General features: G+C 43.8%; 1 protein-coding gene across 1 annotated transcript; it reads right to left on the bottom strand.

Moving 5' to 3' along the window:
* Window positions 1–2,220: 2,220 nt before the first annotated feature.
* RFWD3 (ring finger and WD repeat domain 3) lies at window positions 2,221–25,020 on the bottom strand. Its single transcript, XM_082319583.1, has 13 exons — window positions 24,991–25,020; window positions 22,559–22,946; window positions 20,949–21,184; window positions 19,074–19,174; window positions 18,776–18,973; window positions 16,482–16,573; window positions 14,194–14,308; window positions 8,808–9,036; window positions 7,394–7,544; window positions 4,980–5,156; window positions 4,165–4,379; window positions 3,684–3,901; window positions 2,221–3,071 (listed from the first exon to the last, which is right to left on the bottom strand). The coding sequence occupies exons 2-13, from the start codon at window positions 22,942–22,944 to the stop codon at window positions 2,928–2,930; spliced, it is 2,262 nt and encodes a 753-aa protein (XP_082175709.1). The 5' UTR covers window positions 22,945–22,946; window positions 24,991–25,020; the 3' UTR covers window positions 2,221–2,927.
* Window positions 25,021–25,283: the final 263 nt, after the last annotated feature.

Here is a 25,283-nt window from a genome sequence, read left to right on the forward strand (position 1 = left end):
GCAGGTCCTGCCTTGTGTGCCCGTACACCAAGCTGTGCTCACGCTTCTTTAGCATTACCTTTTGTCAGCTGCAACATTTCTTGTTATATTTGTTGAAATCTCACCCCTGAGTCGCTACAAACCGGTTTTCCTGCCAAGCTGCCACCACAGCCAGGTCTGGCCAATGCTGTGCTGTCCCTCAGGCCTGGTTTTACAAGAATTAAAATTCAGAAAGGTGCTCCCCTGCAACATTCTGGAAAGAAAAAAAATTTAAAAATGCCTATGCGCTGCTAAGAGCAAGGCCCATCTGCAGGAGCCACGGCGCTGCCTGGCTTTACCTATCGCCTCACATCAGATTTACTACAGGAATTGCCGAGGGGCCGCCCTGCTCCACGATAACAAGATCTTCCCAGAGACAGAGGCAGAAATAGCCACACAGTGGCTTATTGCCTAAAACACCAGTGAGACAGCTCAGCCTCTAACGACAGCTGCCCTGCATCACGCAGACACTGATTTTTCCTTCCTTCCATCCCAGAATCTGCCCCATTGACTCCAGACAGAGATAAACACATATTTAATTAACACATTTGACCTTTTATCAGTCCTCGATGCTGATGGCTTTCTGCACACAATTTAGGTGCTCTTTCCTGGAGCCTGCTGCAAACCTGTGACCAGTGTTACTAGGTTCTTCACGTCTCAAGTCTTTGAAAATTGTCTTAAACTCTGGATTTGAAAACTGAGAGAACATGGAAGTGTCATCTTCCATTATTATTTTAATAGCATTTAAGTTCCTCTTATTCCTGTAGGGCACTATAAAGTAGAAGACAAGTGCTACCTAGAAAAAAAAAAAAAAAATCAAAAGCTGAGAGGCCTTTTAATTCCTTTTTCTGTGCATGTTTAAATTTTTCCAAATTTCTTGTGGGCAGAAGGGGTTGGAGTTGACTGAGCATAAATGATGCCTCAAAACGGCTGAGAACAAGCAGCTCATTGCACTAAGTTGGCAGAGAGCAGCCTGCTCCTTCCGGTTTTAACTGGTGTTACCGGAGGCCTTCTCACAATGTTATTCTTTCTACTAACCCTCGTCATTGTTAAAATGCCAAAGAGTCTCACGTCAGTGAATTTATTTCCAGTTAATTTATTTCCACTTAAAAGGATGTTGCAGGTGCGTGGCCTGACTTTGCCCAACCCTTTCCTTTCCCCTCACCTGCTCAGAGCAGCGTGGTTCAGTGAGGACTCTTCATTCACGAAAAGCCTCCATTATTTCAGTCTGAAGCTCAGCATGTATTAGAAGTAATAGAAAGCACGAGAAACCTTACCTGCACATGGGAATGCTTGTTTATGTTCACAAGATATGCAGTGTATATCACTGAGACATGTTTTTAAAGCACAGCAGCACCAGTTATATTTGATAACTATAAACTTTATTTTTACAGTATATAAAAATATAGGAACAAAATACTATACAGAAAAATATAAAGTTAAGCAGAGATCTTCTCAATCTCATTTTTAAGGGGGAAGACAAACAGGATCATACTGTGCAAGCCCCCGACTTCAGAAAATAAAATTGTTCTGGCAGTTTAAGTGGTGGCACACTCAATCCGAACAGGACAGATGCTGCTGACCACAGCCAGAGGCGTGCCAAGTGATAAATTTCCAGCACAGGGAACTGTCTTGCAGCTTCCTACATCCTTGTGAGTTTGCTCTCGTTAAACATAAAATGAAACCTAAGTCCTCTTTCATGATCTGACCTGGAGATAAACACTCTCACACCCCTCGGGATATTTATGGTAAGGGTGCTGAGAGCCCGCCTGGCCAGCACACATCCCCTGACCTCTGACCCCACCCGATGGGCTCAGAGTTACGTAAACCAGCAAGTCTGCAGCACATTTGCACACAAATACAACTGGAAGCTAGCTGTGACCGGCTGGTGAGCTGGCAACTATGAGTTAAGGAAGGCAAAGGGTCAGTGAAAGCAAGCTGATGAAATCCCTGAGTTTCCACCAGTTCCTCAAAGGGGAGAAAAAACAAACCATGCAACTTAAAAAAAGCAGCCACTATTCTTTTCCAAGGTACTGTCTGTTTCAGTACATTGCTGTCTTTAAGGAAGGACACCACGGACTTCAGCAGCCAACAGTACAAGAATCACCTCCTCCTCTTTACCTGTACTTCTCTAGTTTCATTTTCCACAACCAAACTGTCCAAGTTTGCTTGCAGGTGAAGCAGAGAAGAGAGAGGGGGAAGGAAATGAGGGCAGAGAATTAAGGAATTACAGTGCAAATTATATGCTTATGAAAAAAAAACAAAACACAAAAGAAAGGTTCTCTGTAGATTTTTCCAAGGCTGTTCTCTCCATGGCCACAAAACAGGGTCTGTCCTCATCAGGGAATAACTGCGAACTGACCCTAGACCTTCAAAAGAACATGGGAGTATGTTCCCTAAAGCAGTGAACTTGCTTTTACACCGAGTATCAGCAACGCTAGCGAGATGCCAGTATTGCCACCTTTTCATCACCCAGTGATCACAGCAGGACTCCACAAGAAAGTGCAGTGGGAGTCTCAAGTCTTCAAGTTCCTCTTATTTTGTTGATTCATAGAAGAGATTTGCAAGTCCCTATGCTGTATTCACACTGGAAAAAAGTGCAGCAACACACACTGGAGACAGTCCAAGAATTATTGCTGTGCTGAGGCAGCTTGCAGAGTTTGACTGAAGAAAATTGACCAAAGAAAAAATAAGGGCAGACCTAAAAAGGAAGATGGCGGAAGAAAGGAATTGCTCCAGGCATCAGCACATCCCAGTTCCTGCCTACTGCCAGAAAGGCGCTGTGGCGGTTCCTGTCTCCTGTAAGCAGCACGTGCAGGACAGCAGGGTCTGGGACCGAGTGGTTGTGTAGGGTCAATCAGCAGCATATTTGGAAAGCCTCTCTGTAGCAGCAGGCATAGGGACCACTCTCACTGCCACTTGTAGATCTTCACCGTCTTCTCAGTCAGAGTAGCCAGGAGGTGGGTTTGGTTCACTTCCAAGGGGCAGATATCCAGCACAGGCAGGTCAGCCTGCAGCTTCTGCAGCAAGGAGCCACTTCCAGCATCCCATAGCTGTGGGACAGACAAGGTCAGAGACTGCAGGATTCTCCCCTCCCATCCAAAACAGAGCTTCCTCTCTCTAGAGAATAAGACTTCCCTTGAGTTACTTACAGGACCCCTTCTCTACTTTCACACTGCCTGGATGGTCTTTAACAGACCCTGACTGCCCTCTCTGACCCTGGCTCATGAGCTCTTGTGCAGCCTCTTGTCCATCCTCTGCATCTGAGCTGCTTTTTCATACAAAGGGCAACCCTTCTCCTCATCTTCCCTGTCATTCCTGAAGAGCCTGTGTCCATACCTCACAGCACTTACATTAGCTATCCCACCAAGTCCCTGTTACACCAGTTACAGTGCCCAGTTGTGCCAGCGTGCCCAACTGCATTCCTCTGGTGGACGTCAGGGGCTCGCTGCCTGCGTTCCTTTTGATGGATGTGGACTACAGGCCTTGGCTAATATTGAGCGTCCCATGCTATCAGAAAATTACACCTGCTATAGCAAGTACAACAGGGTAATGTGTGTGACAAGACAGTTCCCGCCAAAACACACTGATGCTGTGACTGATAAGGCTTCTCTCCTAAGAACTGCAATAAAACCCTCCACCACACTGAAAGGAATGAGAGATACCAGGGCAGAATTAGATGCCTCATCACCAGCACACACAAAGACGCTGCCATCCTCTTCCGGGCTCTGAAAAATGGCATTCTTGGTCAGCAACTTGCAGGTGGGCCCAGCACTGAAAGTCTGAACCGCGTTAGAAGAACACACCACATCTTCAGAGGCCTCTGTCAGCGGGCTGCAAGTCAGTTCCATCATCACACAACGCACACATGGGTTATTTTTACCTGCATGGCAGAAATAAAAAAGTAACCTTTGGAGAACTTAAATGCAGATGAGTTTTAACTGTAGGAATACAAGCACCACCACCCTGCAGCTGCCTCCTTTTGCCCTCACCCAATTCTTATCTACGTGCAGATGCTCACTGCTCTGGCTAGGGCAGGTACTACATTTCTGCTGTGCCCTCAGCACCAAAGCTGCTGCTGAACTCAACAAACAGCAGGCCAGCACGGCAATGAAAAGCACATTGCAGATGCACGCCATTACGTACTAGGCCTGTATGTCGCGAGGCAGTGCCGTGTGCTGATCTCTGTTTGAATATCGATGCATCCTCCAGGTTCCAGTGGCAGGTGATGAGGCCGGTAGGAGTTGCCAGCTTTCTGTTCCCAAAAGCAGGCTCCTTCCAAGGTCCCAGCTAATATTCCACCATAAGGCAGTGACGCTGAGGCCATCCGGGGCAGATAGGACAGCGATACCATGGGGCACCTGAAAGTGTGATTGGCAAGAGTCAGTGCTGCCAGCTGCAGCCATGCTGGCAGTCTGCCTCACCGCCTCAGAGCTCCCGTCTCTCCAACCACATTGCAAAGAAAAGGCCTAAGCAGGCTACAAAACGGTCCTTCAAGCAAGGAACCCCAATGGGTTTGTCAAGGATAAGTGAAATTCAACTGAACTACTGAGCTTTATGTTTTAAAGAAGCATCAGACAGCACACATCAGATGCATGTAAATCAGCATTTGATTCCCTGAGTAGAAGAGATGGAAGTACCAGCATCTCACACCTCTTTGTAATTTGTCCTTTCCAAATTAAACACTAAACCCAGCTCCAAAACAAATTCAGTTCTCCTGCTTAGGCTGGACCAGTGGGTCTATTTCTGACCACTGTGTGCCTTAAAAAGACGCAGGTGCCAAGCACTCGTACTAAGTTATGAGAGACTTCTCACAACTGTGCTAAATTTGAATTTTTGAACAAGAGATTCACATAAACCAATTTAAACTATTACAATTGCTGTGTGATTTAGGGAAGAAGCTATTTTCAGCTTACTGTATGTTAGTGAAGCTGAGAGGAATGAAAAATCCTATGCCATACCTGGACTTCTGAGGGACTAGTTCCTGGACATGAGAGTTTGTGTCTCTCAAATCATATATCATGATAGAGCCATTGACCAACCCAGCGTAGATGTAGTTTGTATCATCGAGACACCAGCAGCAGCTCCAGACAGGACGGCCAGCATTGTATGTCTGCACCACAGTATTTGTTGCCAAGCTGCAGAAGAAAAGCAAAGTGTTGGCCCATTGCACAAGCATCTACTGATGAGAAAATAGCATAATTAAGGTAAGCAAATCTAGCTTTTTAAAGTCTTTAGACAGAAGCATCTCTCTCTAGACTGAATTCTGAATTAACTCCTCCTTTACTCCAGACATGCATCTGGAAAATCTAGACAGAATAATCACTTGGATATTGTCAAGTGATTTATAATTCTTCCAGGCCAATGCTTCTTTTTCCAGATTGATCTTTGGAGACTGGGAAAGGAAATCTCAGAGCAGGGTCTCGGCTGCCTTACTGGAAAGGGAAAGCTAAGTTACTTTTCTGGAAACAATTAGGAGAAGTGACTCTAGCGTAATCCTGTAATATTTCATATTCCTGAGATCACAGGGCTCATCTCTTCAGATTACATCTCTCATTAATTATTTCCTTCTTTTTACATGAGAGGAACAGTGCTTATGCCTCAAAAGAATCCAATTTAAGCAAGAGTGAGACAGTGAGTGGGGTAAAGACAGTTAAAAGCACATTTATAGCGTTAGTTCTTTAGAAACTCAATTTGTGGAACGAAGAAGAGGGGAGTACACAGAGGGGCACAACCCAGAACAGCAGATGAAGTTACAAATACATTCTAATCTGACACCAAAGGGCGGCATTGTCAACATAGGCTCAGCACATTGAGAACAGTGGAAGACAGAAGACAGCACGTATCAAAGTAACTCTGGATATCCTTTACAAGACGTGGGTTTCTCCCTGGGGAAGGTGATTATGCTCAGAACTCCAGAGAAGCAAGTAATTGCTCCCAGGTTAAGTACAAGGGGAACAACCACAAAGACAAACCTGGCTGGGGAAAACTAACAGGGAATTTGATATCAGAACAGTGACTGGGTCAAAGCAACAGGAAGAAAACCCAAACTTACGGTGCTATTTTAAACACTTACAAGCCAGAACAGGAGACTTAAGGACATCTTGGATAATTTCTTTTGCTAGGATGACTATGAAATCAGTAAATAGAGAAGAAAGATGACCAAAGGGGAGCTTTTCTTTCAGAGGGAACTTGAAAGAAGTATGAAGATGCTGCAGAAGCAAGCACTCAACTCCAAGACATTCTGGGATCAAGCACAAAGGCAAGAGGATCACAAGTTCCAATGCAGCCAACCAGGCAGTGAGAGGCAGATACAGGAATCAAGTGTCTGAGCAGATACTGTGATGAGAAGCTGCTCTCCAGATTAAACCATGAAAAGAATATCAACCTCATCGGTTAGAAATCTGGCACACTGACTTCAGCATCAGAGACAGTTTTGTTTACTTTTAACTAGTCTAGCAAACATTTCAAAGTAACAGGAAAGCAACATTCTTTAAATTTTTGCTGCAGGATTAAGTTCTCTTCATTGCTTCACTCAGGGGAAAGAATTGGGACTGATCGGTCATATAACAGACACATATCCTGCCTAACCCTATACTAACTGACAGGCAGACGTGCATAAATGTGTTAATAGCTCAATAAGAATCAATCAGCCAACAAAGTTTTGAGGCAGCTTAAGCTTCAGATTGAAGAGCAGCAGAGTAGCAAGAAAATACACTCATAGCTGTAAATTCTACCAGGACTAGACAGTTTTCTCTCAGCCTCTGCATAATTAGCCTCCAACCTGCTGCTTTAAGTCTCCGCTAGCTCTAGAGAACCTGTGTTCCTCTAGCACGTGCTCAACAATGCTGTCTACACATTTCACATCCCAGATAAATTCCATGCTCTGCAAGAAGTTTAAAGTCTGAGAAGCCAACGTTAGTGCAGAGAAGAAAGTGCCCAACCTAAACACCCCTTGTTTCTGTTTTAGGCCATACGAGTTCCCATGCTTCACATTTCCCTGCAGTAACAGAAAACCAAGCGGACAGTGAATTTCACATCTATACATTACACTACTTTTGTTCTCAACACAACTTGGCCAATCTGTGCTGAATTACTTGTTTTCCACCAAGTTCTCCATGGGAAAAGTATCACAGACAGGTAGCTCCGTAACACCTCCACCTAAAAGATCCGAAAGCACGAACAAGTCTTCCCCTCTGTTAGTTCCCACATGCAGAAAGAATATGCAGACCTGATCTCATCTTAGCAGCATCTTTTGGAAAGCAGATAGCAAGTGCTGCAAGACATTTCTAGCAAGACAGAACAAAATCCAATCCAGTCTCTTGCACGTAGCAGAACTCCGCTGGGACAGGTTGCTCTCCCCAGCAGGGCTCACCTGGTAAGTTTGAGAGTGTTGTCCAGAGCAGCAGAGAGCAGCAAGCCATCTGCTCGACTGCCGAAAGCCAGTCCCCGAATCTGTTTACTATGGATGGGGATGTACTGACTGCTCTTCAGGTTGGCCACGCTCATCATCTTAACACCACAACCTGTCACAGAAGAAGGATAAAGCAGGTTATCGTGAAGCAGCATACATGTAGATGTAGCAATTCTATGCCAGAACTACAATGCCTGTACTAAAGGCTGTGGTGGGATGAACACATAAAAGTTATTTGCTGTTCTGGGTAAGAACTGCCACAAATCATTCTTCAGTTCAAACAGCAACAGGACTAAATCCCTAATGATCCCAGCCAGCAAGAGCAAACTCAATATCAGTGTTACAATTCTTGTTACAAGAGGCTGCTGCTCTTTAGCCAGTTTCTTCAAAGACCTTCTTGCCTAGATAAAAACATACACAGTAGGATTATATGGCTATTTAAGAGAACAAATGCCACTGCAAAGAATGCTTACAGGTGAACTTAACCTGCGTGCTACAAGAGTCACCACAAAGCCTCCATTCAGAGATTCATTCCCTGGCTCCAAAAGCCAGAAAAATAAGGTCAGTTGAATGCAGAAAACAGTTTTGTTATGCCTAGATAAGGCATATTAATCTCCAAACCATTAACCAAATAAAGTAAGTTTCATCATTCAGAAAGCACTGAAGTACTTTGCAAATAAACTCTCTCAGACTCCTAATGCTACATCTATTTCATTGAAAAAGCAAGTTGGCACTGGTCCAGATGTCAGGTCACTTGCCCCTGGCCATAACAGTGTGACAGAAACAGGGCTGCCCATGACTTCTTGGCTTCCTATTTCCTCACTGGGAAACAGTGCTCCTATCATTCATATTAAAAGTTTCTTGCCTTTTTGTTTTTGTTTTTTTTTTTTGTTTGTTTGGTTGGTTGGTTGGTGTTTTTGTTTGTTTGTTTTCTTTTTTTTTTTTTAAAAAGAGTACTGACAAATCAGCTGCATGTGGATCAATCCACCTACAATTTGGGGAGCAATGTTTCTCACTCAAGCACTGGAAGCTTCTCCGCATGGCCTAGTGCGCAGGCCCCTTGTTCTTTCAGAAGGGCCACCTTTGGAAGGAGCACCAGACACACCTTTTACCTTCTTGTGGATGCGGCACTTCAGCAGTAGGGCCAGAGACCCTCTGCCAGGATTCTGCCGTAGAGGCGACGGGGGAAACAAGCCACCTCACTAGGCAGAAGTTACCAATGCAGGGGCCAGATGAACTACAGGGAGTCTTATGAGTATTCCCAGTTTACAAGGCACATGGAAAGGTCAAGCAAGAGAAGGGGGGAGCAGGGAACAAGTAGAACACGCGTGTAACTTTCACCTATGAACCCCTAAATTTTGACTTGCTTAATTACCAGGAATAAAAGTAGACTGTGGAGAAGGCTGTGATACTACAAGACAACTCAGTGAGTCACAGTACGCCATTACTCTGCAGTTCCCAGTCTGAGACACCACAAAAACCTTTTCCAAGTGGTACTTGCGCTGACTTTGGCTGGAGGGGAGGCTGCCTGGGAGGCAGTTTCGGGAGCTGCCAGGTTGTTGAGAAGCACTCACATTGTGCTGGGCCACCAGAGCCTTCAGCTCCTGCAAAGAAAAAGACCCAAAGAGGTTTAATGCGTCACTGGCAATGGAACCTACTGTGCTATCTGTTCCAGATGCTCCAGCTGTACTTGTTCTCGGATAAAGAGGGAGAATGTGGTCCAATTTCCACGCTGTTCCTGAAATGCTGGATTTCCAAGTCCACTGACTATGACAGTGAGCAACAAAAGCATTCAAAATGCTATGCAAGTTCTGGCAGAATGTACTCAAAGTCTGTTATTGTATGTATTAGATCCTGTGAGACAGAGGGCTCTTGGGCAACACATAAAAGCCAGTAACAATTATTACCAGATCAATGCTGTTTAGAAAAGAATGAACTGCCAAGTATTACATGCAGCTAAACCACAAGAGAAAGTCAATTAGAACCATTTTCCAGAATTTCCAGAATACCCCATAAAAAAATAAAAGCCCAAGTTTCAATATAAAAGGTGTTGCAGGAAACAAGTCAGTCTATTTAATGAAGATGACGCTGTTCTTGTAAGCCCTGGGCAGCAAATTCCAGGAACGACACAACTCTCAAGAGCTCCATCCCTGTTTTATGCTACCTCCTCCCTGCCTCTTCCTCCATCTCACCTGATGAATTATCAAGGACGCTCAGCAGAGACATAGCCAAGGACAGCTTCCATCCGCCACAAGGTATTCTTAGAATTCCTTTTTCCACAGGGATCATTAGGAGCGAGGTGGGTATGCGAGTAGTCACTGGCATATTGTGAGTCGACTAAAAATGCTCCCCAAAAAAGCATGTTGACCAACTTCTTGTAATCCAAGGGCAAAACCAGACAGTACAGAACCCCAGGGATATTAGAGGGAGCGTATATAAAGAAAATTGCTACTTGCTTTCTGTTGTCTGAGCAACATAGATTATGCTTCAAATACTATGTAATTTTTAAACAATTAAGGACCACAAGAGTGATATTATGAATATATTAGTAGATTGCAAGCTAGCTTCAATATTGAACCAGCCACTACCACTTAACTCATGTCTACGCAAAGGCAGCAGTTCTCAAAGAGGCAAGATCAAAGATCAAGCTCTACATTAATAGTTATCATCTAGACCTATAACTTTTGGAAACTGCTCAAGAGAAGAACAGTTCTGGTATTGTACAGAGGTCTGATCTGTTTTGCATCAAGCTGATTGCAAATTCCCCAAGGGAATTAAAAAAAAAAAAAAAAAAATCAAAGCTGAAGACTCAAGATGATCCCATTAGAGCAAGCAAAGACAAAGCAACCTGGGGAGGAAGAGGTGTGGGGGATGCTTATGATGGAAGCTATAGCTTTGGGCTTAGAGTCAGACGTCAGTGAAAACACAGGTAACTTAGAAGAAAGTGACTTTTAATCAAAAATTTAATAAACTCATTATTTCTGAAAGGCAGGAGGATACCACCATCACTGAGGGTCAGAAGAGATTAAAATTATTTGTTGCTCTCAGGAGTTTATAAAACTCTCCTTGTCTCCTGCACTCAACATTCAACTTTTACACAAGTTATTAAAAAGGAAACCAGGCAATTAAAACCACAAGGACTATTAGTACAATGTTTACATTTAAACACAATGGACAAACGCAGCAGAATCAGGAAGTCTTACTGGAAACACATTACCAAGGTGAATAAAAATGTTGCACTGCAGAACAAATTCCACAAATTGTGCTTAAAAGAACACTCTTCTGGTAGTGTAAGCCTGCATCTTCCTTTAAGGTGTTTGCAGAGTTTTCCTGACGCCTGGGGTTGACTAAGGGCCTCGAGGGCACACCCGTCTCTCTGCACACGCTATGACTGCCTCCTAGGTTTCAGCTTGCCATTGTAGTAATGAACACAGTCACACAGGCTGGGGAAAGAAGACCCTAGTTGGGTAAGTCTTCCTAAGGAGTACGCATGAGCAGTAGAAGCAGGAAAGCACAATGAATAGGAAAAGAAAACCACCAGCTACAACAAATTCAGAACAGTTTTGAGTATTAGGTTACAGTCTTAAGAGCTGATATGAAGCTTTAAAGACAAAGGCAGTTATCAAGTGACTGTCACCCTCTGGCTGTGCTCCCACAGCTCTCTTACAGAAGTCACGCCTGCTGTCTTGCACTACACAGCCCCAGCCTTGCATTTAATAAACACATGACCGTACAACCTCTATCTACAGTGCAGCACTACAGGCATTCTGCCTTCCACCTTCCTGTGGTTCAGGTTCAGATTCAAAGGGACAGAGAGCATTTTTAAATGGCTTCACTGTAAGTAACAGCTGAATGAAATATCAGGTTTTACTTATTTCTTCTAGATCTTCCCCAGACATCAACTGGAGGTGAACACAAAGATGAAAGACTTTTATGCAATAAAACCGTTAGCCTGAATTTTTCTAAAGGTGTTAGGTTCACAAATTTTTATTGGTATTTTGCCATCCAATTCTTTTTGGATGCTCCAAAAATCCTATTTAAAAAAGCTTTCCCTATACATCGAGCAATATAAATTGACCTCTGCAAGGCTCACAGTTACACTTGCTTTCTTCTCCACAGCAGCATGCAATCTCCTGTCATTTCCCTGCCAGTCCTCCCTTTACTGCTCCATATGCAAACAGAGCTACTGTTTCCCACTTGCAAGAATGAATCTCCTACCCTAGTTGATCAAGTGGTAATAATGTCAGAACCCAGAGATGGTTTTCTTATTGTTAGCTTTTACTGAAAATTTTGGCAGATTCGGGAGGAGTACTGCAGTAGCTCACATCTGATTCCCATGTTCTTTGTCCTCATAAAGGTAAAACTTTAGGCAAAAGTAAGGCTTCGGTAGCACTGTTTCCAAAATGCAAGTCTGAACCTGCCATGCAGCGTGCAGCATATAGCTCAGCACAGCACACACTGCAGGTTTATGTACAGAAACAACACTGTTGAGAGCTTTCTGCCAGAGTTTTAGTTAGCTACTTACCCTCTCTTCCCTCAAGTTCCTTTCCTTGTATATTATCATATAGCTAAAGACTTAAAAAATATCCCTTTTCTAGCTTCACTCATCTTAAATACTTCAATAACAAAGTACAATGGACAAGACTGTTAATGGACAAGAGCAGGGAAAAACACATACAAACCTAAAAAAGGTCATAACTAGTGACATGACTGCTGATGAGGCACAGCTCTCAAGCACATTAGAAACAAAAAACGGTTCACACAATGACTTTTGGGGGGACAGGGGGGTGGGCACCGATGGTATTTGCTTTCCGTAAGACTTCAGACAGCAAGGTTTGTATGCAACCAACATACATCATAACTATTCCAACAAAGTTCTATGCAACTGAACTTTGCCATACCAAATGTCCCCGAGTGCATGGGCATTTCATTCATTTCTTTTGTAATCCCACAGCACTTTGTTTTCTATATTGCCTTACAGCTTTGTATGCCAATTAAACATGTTTTCTGGTGCCATCAGTTACATTGCTTATTGAAAGGACCAGGGCAACAAACTCAAGATGTAACAAGGCAAATTCAGATTAGATGTTAAGGGAAAAAAAAAAGAAAAAAAAAAAAAAAGAAAAACAACTCTCAATAAGGATGGTCAAACAATGAGGTGTCCAGTGAGGCTGTGCAATCTGCTTGCACACACTCAACACCTGGCATGACAGCGCCCTGAGCAACCCAGCCCAACGCTGAACTTGCCCAACTAGGGTCCCTTCTGACCTGAACGATTCTACGCAAGCAGTTGCTTTACGAGATGACCTCTCATAAGACAAGGAACTCATTAGGCATATGCTCAAAATATAACCATACAGCTTAAAGACTTATTCCAGACTTCCTGCCGATTTTGTGCTCCCCAGCAAATTGTTTTACTTTCAGTTTATTCATAGTATAAACAAGCACCTTAAAATTGCTTCCAGCATTCACATTAACCACTACAGGACAGTGATGAATGCAGTATAAATACTGAAACAGAGCTTAAAGGACACAGGGTACTTAATCTTTATAACACGCGACTTCAATTCACTTCGACTGGATACTCTATCATTTAACACCAAAAGAATTGCAGGAAGACATTATGGACACGCAGTTTTATCTCCTTCACATTTTTCTTAAGCCAAAGTTTAAAGTGGACCAATTTTCTTATTAGCTCTGATGAGCATACAGCTTCATGCAAGAATTTAGGCAAGCAATTTATAAAGCCTTATCTTACGTCACACAGGAAGACTTCAGCAAAAAGGATGTTGCTTAATGTACAGACATGAATAGCCAAGGCTATAAGAAAATCCAGAAGTAGAGAAAAGCATAAAATTAAGTCAGTTACTAGACAGTGAAAGATTAGATATCATCTACTTCATACAACAAAAAAAGTAGCAAACTGGCTGTGAAACAGGCTATTGGAAAACCTAGCACTGGTGGAACATGCCAGATAATTCACAGTTGGAAGCACCAGTAAAGTCCACAATTTGTAAAATTCCTGCAGAAGCACCTGTGATGGGTTACAAAATATCACGGTATTGCATGAGCCAGAAAGGAAGCAGTCATTTAGCAACCAGTCATTTATTTTCAGTAATTTGTATTCTAAGGGGACAGAGGTGCCTCTTAGCAGCTGTTCAGCCCATGCATACAGCCTACCGTACTGACAAGCCAGGTCTCATGGTACCAGAAGGTGCTTAAGTAGAATATTGCCTGACCTTCATTAAAAAAAAAAAAAAAAAAAAAAATCAGGGTTTTTGTTGTTTTCTTTTGTTTTTGCAAATAGCCGTACCTCTTCACAAGCTACTTCTCAAAGGCTCTCGACTAACTAGTAATAATGGGTCCCATTACAGGTTTACTGTAGAAATTTTCAAAGCTTATTTTGATGCAGCTAAGAGAGAGATGAGGAGAATAAGTTTGGCGCTGTATTACCAGGCCTTTCCAGGCACCACAAAACCTGAGGAAGAACCTGCAACATCAGCAGCCAAAAAACTCTACTGCTAAGCTGTACTTGCTATTTCCATTAAGTCTTAGAAGCACAAAAAAAAAAAAGTCAGTGTTATGTAGCATACATGATTATGCCAGCCTGGGATGTTTAGGATACTCCTGATGATTCACCAGTTCAGTTTACTAAATCTTGCTGCTTATTAAAACTGGAAGACTGTCTTCTCTAAGGGAACATGCGAAAAACAGGTTGAAGAGAAAGGGAATCCTCTGTGTATTAGTAGCGTGAGACTCACCTGAACTTGCTTGCGGAGTTTGCTGCATTCGTCTGTCAAAACCTGCAACTGGAGACGGCTCTGTGCAGATTCCAGCTCTGCCTGTCTCCGCAACATCTGCTCCTTTTCCAAAGAGCTGGAGGAATGAGAGAAAAGCAAGAAAAGCGATCCTCACGACTAGGCATTCCTGAGGATGCTTCTCTGGGCTGTCCACTCCTATCCCCAGACTTCATCCCAACACAAGTCCTGTTCAGGTAAATTCAAAAGTAACAGTAAAATCTGGTACCACACTCATCCAGTACATTCACCTCGAGGTGTTCTTGGTTATGCAACTGTACTGAATGACTCATTTGAGTATTGTTCCATGGAAGCAACAGCCTTTCTCCTCACCCTCTCCAAATGTGCTAATTTAGGAGAAGAGAGTGAAAGAGAAATCCATTTTTTTTCCCCACAGAAACAGTTTAGCAAATTCTATACCATCAATGTCCATGTAATATACCATGTCAGTAATACAGCAAGTCATAACACAGTAAGATCTTCAAGCTTATTTCTACTACTAGTAACTGATTTTGTATTTCAGGAAATACAGCTGTATCAGAAATAGACAGATACGGGCAAATTCTCTGTGAATGTCCATGCAGAAGCCATACTTACTGCCTCACCTTGAGCCTACAAGTGCATACACACAATTTAGCAGAAGCAGTTTTGATAACATACTTCAATTTCTCTTTCGTATATGCTTTACATATGAAGGAATAGCTAAAGAGTGGGAAGAAACACCAGTATTCCTTAAAATTATCTGCACAATTGGTCTATAATGTTGATCACTGCATTCTGCACTTCAAAAGCTGCAATATTCCAGTTATTTCAGTAGTTCAGGTGCAGGGAGATCTAGCTTGCCTAAGCACCTTCTAAATATACAGACCTAGCCTTGCATGTTTACCAAGCACAGAATTCTGTCATTTCCCTATAGTGTCTTCACACAATTTTTTTGCTGCAGAAGAAACAGGTGAAATGCTTTATTTAACCATCGCAAACACATTCTTTACACAAGTACCCAGAGCCTGAAGGCTGGCTTTTTTGAATGTGAAGAAAAAAAGCCCATGATCTTAAACCTAATTCAAGGCTACGTGCAAACAATATCGATGCACACATCAATGTTTACATTTGTCCTCCACTCGTGGCTGTATGCCACAAAGCAGCCACTGCCAGCAACTTAACTGGACTGACAGGCAGTCACCGCTGTCTGCCTCCCATCAAAACCAGGAGGCAGAGGAGGTGTAGGGCAAGTGGGGAAGGGCTGCAGCAAGATTCTGAGACACAAGCAGCAGTTAGACAACGACCTCTCCATGAGGGATGACAAGATTTAAACACCCAAATGCCTTCTGTGCTTTTGAAAAAGTCTTATTTGTCATTTGTTTTGCAGTGTCAATCCAGTAAAAAAAGCGTGATCCTTCTAAAGGTACACTTCAAACACCATCAGGCAGTGGCAATCTAGACAGAAGAGAGATTTTTCCCTTCATGACAGTTACTCCTTAATCATTTCTGATTAATAATTACCAGGATAGTGAGGTTTCTGTTGAAAGACTGCAGTATAGTTACAGACATGTGAAGAAGACCTCAATTAAATTCTATTCACTACAAGATTCAGAAGAACTCAGATATCTGCGGCCTTTTAATTTCAGAATAGTATCTGTGACAGCATCTTACTGAAAAGAAATTAGTCCGCATTTTGATACCTGCTTTTCCCTTTTTCAATAAAAAGTCTACATTTAAGTTGGAGGGGGAAGTAGAGTCATAGTAATGCTTGCTGACCTTTTGTAAGTAAAGCTACATGAAGAGTTTGACAAAGCAAGATGGAAAGTGATTCATATGAGAGATTGCTCTGTTTAATGCGTGCAGAAAAGATGGCAGAAAAGGTCAGCTATTCACCCCCCCTGCATTTCTAACTATGCCTCACTTTTCTCACCTAATGATGAATTAGCAATATATGGCTTTTTGGCAATTACTCTGCACGTTCTCCTGTGATGACATTTCAGGATACAGCACAAGATAGCTTTTGCTATTTCGGTGCCGCAAAGCGCAAACTCAAGAATTCTGTTCCAAAACAAAATTCTCCTTCCAGGTAAGACACATGCAACCCAGCACGGCCTTGGTTTGTTAAGCCAGCCATACTCATGATAATCCCCAAGGAAATGCACAAATTGCTTGAGACAATACAGGAAATTAAAGCAAGAAATAGAAGCCAGACGGCAGCTTTCAAAGGCACGCAGTAAGCGAGGTCGTATCTTTACGTGGAGACTCCATACCTTTTCATGCGTTCCTGTTCACTGGTATCCAGCGCTTTCAAAGTACGAGCATACAGGATCACAATGTCAGAACGTTTTGCTTTCTTATTGCACTGGAAATAAAAGACAAGTTCTGTTCACCTACAAGATTTTAACTATCCAAACCACGCATCCCTACAGGTTGCTAGGCATTACTTTGAGAAATCCTTACAGCTTTGAAGAGAGGGGTTGTCTACTTGAAAAGAAGTCCACAAAAACACAAACATACCACAGCGTGTTTGCAAGACACTCCCTCATACAGACACCAGAGCTCTAATCGGGGCTACAACAGTTTAGGTCGTGTATCCTATGCACCTTTAATAATGCATCTCCTTGCTTCCCACTAAATTTGTTCTGCTAAAGCACCAGCGAAGCAGCATGGTCAGGTAAGTCCTGGGGTGGGGGGAGCAGGAAATCAGACAAAGGGGGAGAAAAAAAGATCTAAAACAAGACACCAGCCCAACTTCTATTTTGAAAACATCAAGACTGGCTGCTTGGCCAACAGACAAGGATTTGGGAAACCCTGAGTATACTCCCAACTCTGTAATTTACATACTATATTCCTTTGATCAAATCCTATAGGCCCAAATCCATCAAAGCATTCCAGTGTCAGTATGAAACACCGACATCCCACTGATTTCAGTGACACACAGGGAGTCAGATACTTCAATAATTTTATGCATCTGGCTGTGACCATTTAGTACTTTAGATTCACCTTAAAAAGAAGGGATAATACCTCCCTGAATTGGGACTTGGAAGAAGTTACGGCATCTGCAAGCTCACTGTTTTGCGAATATACTTTGTTGATCAGAAAAGAGGCAGTGAATGCTCAGATGAAGTAACCTCTGCTGAATGTTAAATTACTACGTGCACTTAAAACGCAGACTTCTCTATTATTTAGTAGCATGAAGATATCACAGGCAACAGTTTCAGATCAGACAACCCCCCTCCCTTCATGAAGAACTGCCTTGCAGAGCAGTAAGTGGCTAAGACGGCTTTCCTGGCAGCCAGCAGCTGTCACTGGCAGGATCAGGAATGCTGCAATTTCACAGTAACTTGCACTCAAGCCACTTAGTATACAGAGCACCGCACACAGCAACTCTGTGCTATTCAATTAGAGAATGCCCAGTTGCAAAGGACAGCGACTGAAAATGAAGGGAAGATTATTTAGCTGCAAGGTTCTCTCCAGAGCAAGAAGTTCTCCCAGGAAGTTTTCAGTAATTACATCACTGGAAGAAAAAGAGGGAGCAAGCATCCCTTATGAGTTGTTAGGGTTCAAGAAGAAACCAGTCTCAAAATTCCAAAGAGCAAAGATGCTGGGAAGGTCTCTGAGAACTCTGTCTGGGCCTGGACTGGGTGAAGAAAAGCTTACACAGAATTGACAGGGATAAGAAAAATAAGGTTTGGGCCTTTACTATGGCAACAGTGATTCTTTAGGTTTAATCACAGTGCACATCAACATGAAGTTTCTTGTTGAGAGGAGGGAATCCTGCACAAAGTCAAGCAAGACCACGGAAGCTCTCAAAATGACAAAGCCAAGGAAATCCTGGGCTTCCAGCCACCCTCTTGGAAAGCAGCAGAACTGAATCCTATTTAAAAGGTACTCGTTGACCTATGCTTTGTCAGCATTCCTTTCTGGAGAAAAGGATTAAGGAATGGAAGCACATCATGGAAAAATGGAGACCTAATTGAAAGAGATCAACATTACCCATGGAAACAAAACTGAAAAGAGCACCTTAAAAAGCAGATCTACCACTTACAAATAGACATTAAAGGATGCAACTTGTTTCTCAGTTCACTCTGCAAGCTGCTTAAACAACCTGACGTGCTTAAAGGCTGCAAAAGCAGATGCAGTTCAAAACAGAAGATTAACCAACTGAAAACAGTTCTCAAACAGATTTCTTGTCCAATAACGTATTCTTTATGCTTAGTTAATTGCTTCTAGGAATCTGTCTGCCATTCCCACAATCCAGGACCACACTGCAGTGTTCTAAAACCAATCACAGGTTTAGCACTTGAACTCTCAAACTTCTGAGTTGCTACTCACAAATGCTCTACTTCAGGAGAAAAATTCGAGTCAGAATCCTCCCTTTAAAGCAGTGCTAGTTGTTCCTGGCCTAGTTACATCAAAATAATGGTGATTTTTGTTATTTCTAACAGCAGGCAAAGGTGGATTCTTCATGCAGCAAGCAGTTTTAACAGTTATGGTGCTCACGCCTGTAGCAGAAGTTACACGATAGCAAGTCCTTTGCAGTGCACATAAATGTCCATTTTACCTGGGGGCACTTCCCTGCCTGTCCCTTGAGCCACCTCTCAATGCAGGTGTAACCAAACAGGTGCCCACACCGCAATGCCGAGAGACGGTGGTCCCCAGCATTGGTCCACTGCTCAAAGCAGATTGCACAGGTATCCCCTTCCTCCTCATCCAGGAGTGCAACAGGAACTGATGATTCCAGTTTCTTCAGCGGAGTTCTCTAGGATTAAAAATTAAAAAACAAAACACACAACTTTTTTTAGACAAACACAGCATTTACCATATTTAATCTGTCTCCTAAAGCATTTAGGCCACCTTACCTGCTTTTGCTGGACTTCAGCCTCTTCATCTTCATGACTTCCGTGTTCTGCAGAAGCTTGAGACAAAGCCTGAGGTGGCTCTGCTTGGACCTGACTGGAAACTAAAGAAAGCGTTGCTTAAATGAACTGATACATAACAGGGGGAAAAGGAGTTCTCCTTGACTTGATACGAAATCATCGGGGCATAAGATAAGCAGTGCAACAACAGCACAGGTTACATCAGATCAGTGTCCTGGGTACTGAAGTTCAGGCAGTCTGTGTGTAAGCCCTTCTAGCCATCAACAGTAGCACTAAAGAACTTCATGTTTTCTTTTACAGAAAGCAGCAGAATTTCAGTGAAACAGGAGAGGTCTTTTAAAGACAGCCATTGTTGTCAGGATTTTCTGACCTGCTGGAAACAAGCATATCTGCACACAGGTCTATAGTTAGGCTGATGTAAGGTTACACCTTACATCATCATGCATCATTACGCCTGGAGAAAGACAGACACCGACATACAGCAGTTATTTTGCAAAGGGATCTAAGCATGCATATTTCATGTGCCAAGAAAGCGTTTACCATATGCTATCTGTCCATTCACCCCAACTTAAGCAGTTTTCCAGCTGGTAGTTATCTGAACTATCAATTCTGCTGGGCCATATGTTTTTGTGGCGGGCCTCTGTCAGCCCTTCTGTTGAAGCATGGGCACACAGAAACACTATGTTTGGATTACCACCACTAGCACAGTAAAAAAGAAGCAGAAATCCTTGTCTCCTCCCATCTCCTGACAAAAGAAAAGTTATTAGTCATGGTTAGTATTCGAGGCAGATGTTCTCGATCCAGTGGAGAGGTATCACCTAACCCTGGCTAATGTCAATAAAGTTTTCAGCCTCTACGGTTCAGGGCTGAACAGAAACCAGCGGCTTATATAAGCAAAAAAGGCAAGGGGATTCCGGAAAACCCAACAGAGCGCATATGTTCACACAATATTAGACAGCACTTAACAGCTTGAGCTCCTGTCACGTGTAAGACTAGCTTAGAGCAAGCGGAATGAATCTGTTCAAAAGACACTTCATAGATATACCCTCAAAAAAAGGTGTCACGGTGGGCTGGCCACTCAAAACCAAACCTAAGGGCAGAGAGTGACACATAAGGACATTCCTTAGAGACTGAAGTTAAAAAAAAAAAAAAAAAAAGTTGTTCTCATTCTCTGGCCATCAATAACCTTGAATAGCAAGTTAACTATTTGTCACTCTTACATAAACTGCATATGTTCATCACAAACAATGTCACTGAAGTGCATGGCAGCCTGTGAAGATGAGTTTGGATAATGGATTGCAAGCCAGAAAAAGCCGAGTAAAGAAAAAGACAAACAAAAAGCCCACCGTCCTAAATATCTCTACCCCTTCAGCTAAGTGTCACAAGAAGTTACAGGAATGAAAAGAAAACTCTAAGCTGAAGCAGACTGAAATCGCAAATAATTAAAAAATATTGAATCAGACCCTCCTCTGAAAACTGAAAGCACTGCTGATCTCCAGAGATGTGACGATGTCTTCAATAATACCCCTTGATAATATATAACAGCAGAAGTTTGCTAAGTAACGACCTCTAAATTTGAGGTTATTCTGAACATTTCCAGGATTATTTACAAGCAGCAGCCTGCAAATAGCAAAAAGATTGTATTTAACATTACAGTTGCAATCACCCATTGCTGCTACTGCTCTTAGGAACTGCTTGCCAGAAAGCCTTGTGGTAGCAACCTGCTCCCATCAGCTGTGGGCATAATGCTCTCTTAGCACCGTCTGTTGTGAAGCTCAAAAGGATTTCCCCACTGAGTTTTGAAGCAGCAAGATGAGTTTCTGAAATGCCTCTACACAGCTCAAATATAGCACAAACCTCCTGAGCTAGCTGCTGGAGGTGTCTCCTGGGCTGATGGTAACAGCGGTGCTGCAGCCTCCACTGCTTCCTCCTCCTCAGCAGGAGCGCTGCTGTCAGAGTCGCTCACTTCTATTGTTTCATCTGAGCTGTGTTCGTGGCTGTCCCTTGCAATATGCGAGGGCTCCAGACGTGGAACTGGTCCCGTAGCTGGCTCCTGGGTCCTGCTGAGTTGAAAGTAACTCTCCAATGCTGCCCTGAGTCCAGAAAAGCAAGAAATAAAACCCACAGTTATTTCAGGTAAACTAAAGACTCAGCATATTTCTCCATGCTTGTTTGCAGTAAAATTCCTAGGCTCTGACTGCAATAGGAAGGTATCAAAGTTATCAAGACAGACTTTCTCTGTTAAGAGGGGGCAATCCCATACAATTGCCCACTTTATGAACAATCAGCGGTATCATACAGCAACGATTCATTTTGCTCAGCTCAAAGAAAATCTCTTTCTCGTTACAACAATGATATTGTCTTCTTTTGGGGTGGGGTGGTGGCGGGAGAGAAGAAAAGCAAAGAAGCATTGTTCAGTAATAGCCTAAGGAACTCCTAATCGGTACCTCCAACCCTAATTCAGACCTGGTTCCCACAGCCACAAGTAATATTAGATGCACGAGGCTCATTCCATTGCCTACCTTGTGCCTAGTCTTTCTACGTTCCCTTCTTCTTTTCTACTGAAACGTCATCCCTGGACAGAAACATCCTCCCCTCTCCCCCCATCAGTTCAGCTATCATCTCAATTATCCTTCAGATTCGAAGCAGAAGTTTGTCAGGTTGCCTTCTAGCCCCGAGAACTACAGTGACCTTCACACGCAATCCAAGGGCAAACAGTAGAGTTATGTTTAATCATCTGGGAGGAGAGGAGTTCTTGGTCTCATTGAATTTAAAGGCAATGCTCTAGTTAATTATAATTTCACCCTTGGCATTTACAAAAGCTACAAAGATGAGACAAAAACCAAACAAAGCAGAAATGGGGATTTCTTTCTGGCTGCAGCATCCTCACTCATCATCCTTTAAACCCATCACAAATGGTACTAAACACAGAACTTTTACTTTCTTTGCCTGGAGGTAACAAAAAAAACCCCAAACCCTACAGAAAAATACTAGTTTGCATGTTTGTGAAAGTTTCTGTGGCAATTGTCACCAGAAAACCTAATCAGGCAATGCCCAAATCAAAGGTGAAATGCAAAACAGAGCACAAGCTCCACTGAGCTAAATGCTGGCTGGAACTGCCGAGAGTCAGCACTGCTGCAGGGAGCACCAACAGGGATCTGGCAGAGCAGCGGGAACGGTCCGAGCAGAAGCTCTGCAAGCAAGATGGAAAGCATAGAAGGGCTCAGAAGTCAACACCACCACTTGCCAACATAAGAAACAGGGGGATTCATTTAACAAGAGCAAAGAAGAAATCGGAAAGCTCTGTGCCATTATTGAGCTTAAATGGTATGTGAGCTGCCCAGAATTTGGCCACAGCCACACACCTGGACTCAGCTGGGCTCTATAAGCCAGGAAGCAAGGCAGGTTTAAACTGATGCCAGACTTGGTAAGAGTGCAGTTCAGACCCAATTTCATTTCTCCTTTACCTGGCACTGACAGTCCTTTGGGAACCACCAATTCTCTGTTGCCTGCGAGCTCTCCTCACTCGCGGACGCTGCGTGACCTGTGGCACAGGCAATGCCCGATGCGGATCAAATGCCCCTTGTAGCCTCTGCAGTCCGTCAAGAGCCGAGGCAGGATTCAACTGCGGGTCAGGCTCAGCAGCTGCTTCCCTCATTGCACCAGCATTTGGTATGACAACAGCGTCATCAGCAGGAAGAACTGTAACGCTGCTGCCTCCTCCTTCACTGCGCACCGGAGCACGGGACAACAGCACTGCGTGACCAGAGGGCTCTGCGGGAAGCGTCCTGAAGTTCTCCACAGAGTAACCAGCCACTGGCTGGAGATCAACTTCCATCTCTTCTTGAGCCATTTCTGCAAAGAGTTGAAGAAAACAACTAGCATTTGCAAATCTGAGCCCTGCTTCTAGCCTGACGGTGGCAAGAATCAGGTGCAGCAGTCAGTGACTACAAAAGCCTTTAGAATTCAGACTCAAGAGACAATTTGTCCTTTTGCCTTAGACACGCAGCAGAGCTAACCCATCTCAAGTTGATACAAGTATGTGAGCCGGCATGCACCCTCCCAGAGGCCTGGACTCAAAGTCTCTGGCTCAACAGCAGCTAGCACCAAAGGCACATTGCAAAATCATCTTAAGTAAGCCTTTAGATGAAGATGGAACATTAAGGATTTCTTGCTGGCATCATTTACTGGCCAGTAAATTCATGTGGAGCTTGGAGAACAGAGTCTGGAAATATTCTAGAGATTCTCCATGGTGAGCAGCACTGCACTAACACCCACTTATATAGCCAGGAACAACCTCTACAATGCAGTCCTTTGTCCGTCACCTTGCTCTCGGGAGGTGGGTTTATTTTCAAGTTTCTTCAAATAAAATTCCATTCCAGTAACAGATCACTGCAACCCTTTCCCACAGCTCACTCAATAGGCCTTTCAGTTACTTTATATTCACCAACACCATGCCAAGCCAGAAAGGGTACCACAGCAGAACCCACAACTGAGACGTCATGGGTAGCAAGTTACCTACAGCATCAGCACTTGTGGATCCATATTCAGCCCAAGACTAGATAAACATGAAATTTGCAGTAAAACCTCACATATATTATTTAAGGATGGCTGTCCTGCAAACATCTTTGGGACAAAGATTTCCGGTTACCTCCTAAATAGAAGTAGTACCTTAGGTTTGGAAGAAAACCAGAGGAGACAACAGCCTGTGCATGGCTAATATTATGTTGCTGTCAGCCACCAAATTAGAACACTTTAGTCACCCTGTTCTACAGGCAGTCTTACAACACAAAAAAGTTCAAGATTATTTCATTAATTGAATAAATAGGCACACACAAAAAAAAAAAGTCCTTTTTTGGAGGAGGTGCGGATTAAATGCTGCAAGCTGAAGGTCATTCACATTCTCAAAAAATACTTAGGCAATCATAAACCTGAAAGGCCTTGGGAATTGTAGACCTTTAGCATTATTTAAGAGCCCAAAGCACACACCAGAACTTATTAGGCTAGGTGCTGTGCAAACAGAGCAAAGGCTTTTAGTACAAAGGATAACTAGAAAATGTATACAAGAATTACTAGAGGGGGATGTACTAATGCTGTCATATTTTTATAGACCTTTTAAGAAGTTCTAACTTATGAATCATTTTATAATTCTTGTCCTAATTACCAATTCAGCCCAAGTTAGGCCAAAAATAGATGTTAAGCGCCACCTCCCACCAGAACAGTCATACAGTCAAGATATAATAATATTCAATGATCAAGTACAGCTTCTCTAGCACTAAACTCACCTTCATGATAAAATTGCCACCTATAAGCATAACAGACCCTTTAGTTTCCCCATAAATTAACTGTGAGACTTAAAAATACAGTCACCATTGTGGGTTAACTAAACCGACATATTTCTTAATTTAAAAAAAAAAAAGACATTGATGTAAGACGTTAGCGTAAGGTGCAAAGGCCCCGCTCTACGCCTCCGGGAGTTATTATGCTGCACCCGCTTTGACATAAAGTTAACCAAAAAAAACCCCAAACGGCGCCCAAAATTAAGCACACGCTCCACAAGCATGGGTTTATTTCTGGCTTTTTACAGGGTTCGCTTATTTTTAACTAAGAACCAGTCACATAAGGGGCGCGGGAGGGGGGAGATTTCTCCTCCGACAGCCGCAGGCACCCCAAGCACTGAGAACGCCGTCCCCGACCTCCCCGCGGGCGCCTCGCAGCCCCTCAGGCCGCGGCCCGCCACCACCCAGGCCTCCCCCGAGAGGCCAGGCCGCGGCAGGACCCCGCACCGCTCCCCAGCAGCCGGCCGCGGAGGCCCAGCCGCGCCCGCGGTGCTCGGGGGACGCCGGGCAGGGGGAACTGACCCGGGCCGGGGAAACGGTCCCCGCCGCGCCTCGCTCACCTGCCGGCGGGCCCAACCGCCCCGCTCGGGCTCCGCGCCGCCCCACCCCCGCCGCCCTACTGGTCAACCGCCACTGCTGCGCCCGCTTCTATTGGACGAGCCGGAGCCAGACAGCCTTCTCATTGGACAGTCTCTCCGTCCGTCTATCCGAGGGAATGGAGTTGACGGGGGCGAGGGCAGGGGAGGCAGGGCCTCCTCTGATTGGTCACAGTGCCGTAGGGAGCGCCCGGCTGATTGGGCAGTGAGACGGCCGACGGCCATAGTGGGCGGGGCAAGGCCCGGGGAGCGCGTTT

The sequence above is a fragment of the Platalea leucorodia genome, assembly GCF_965183815.1.
Source record: "Platalea leucorodia genome assembly, chromosome: 8".
Classification (NCBI taxonomy): domain Eukaryota; kingdom Metazoa; phylum Chordata; class Aves; order Pelecaniformes; family Threskiornithidae; genus Platalea; species Platalea leucorodia.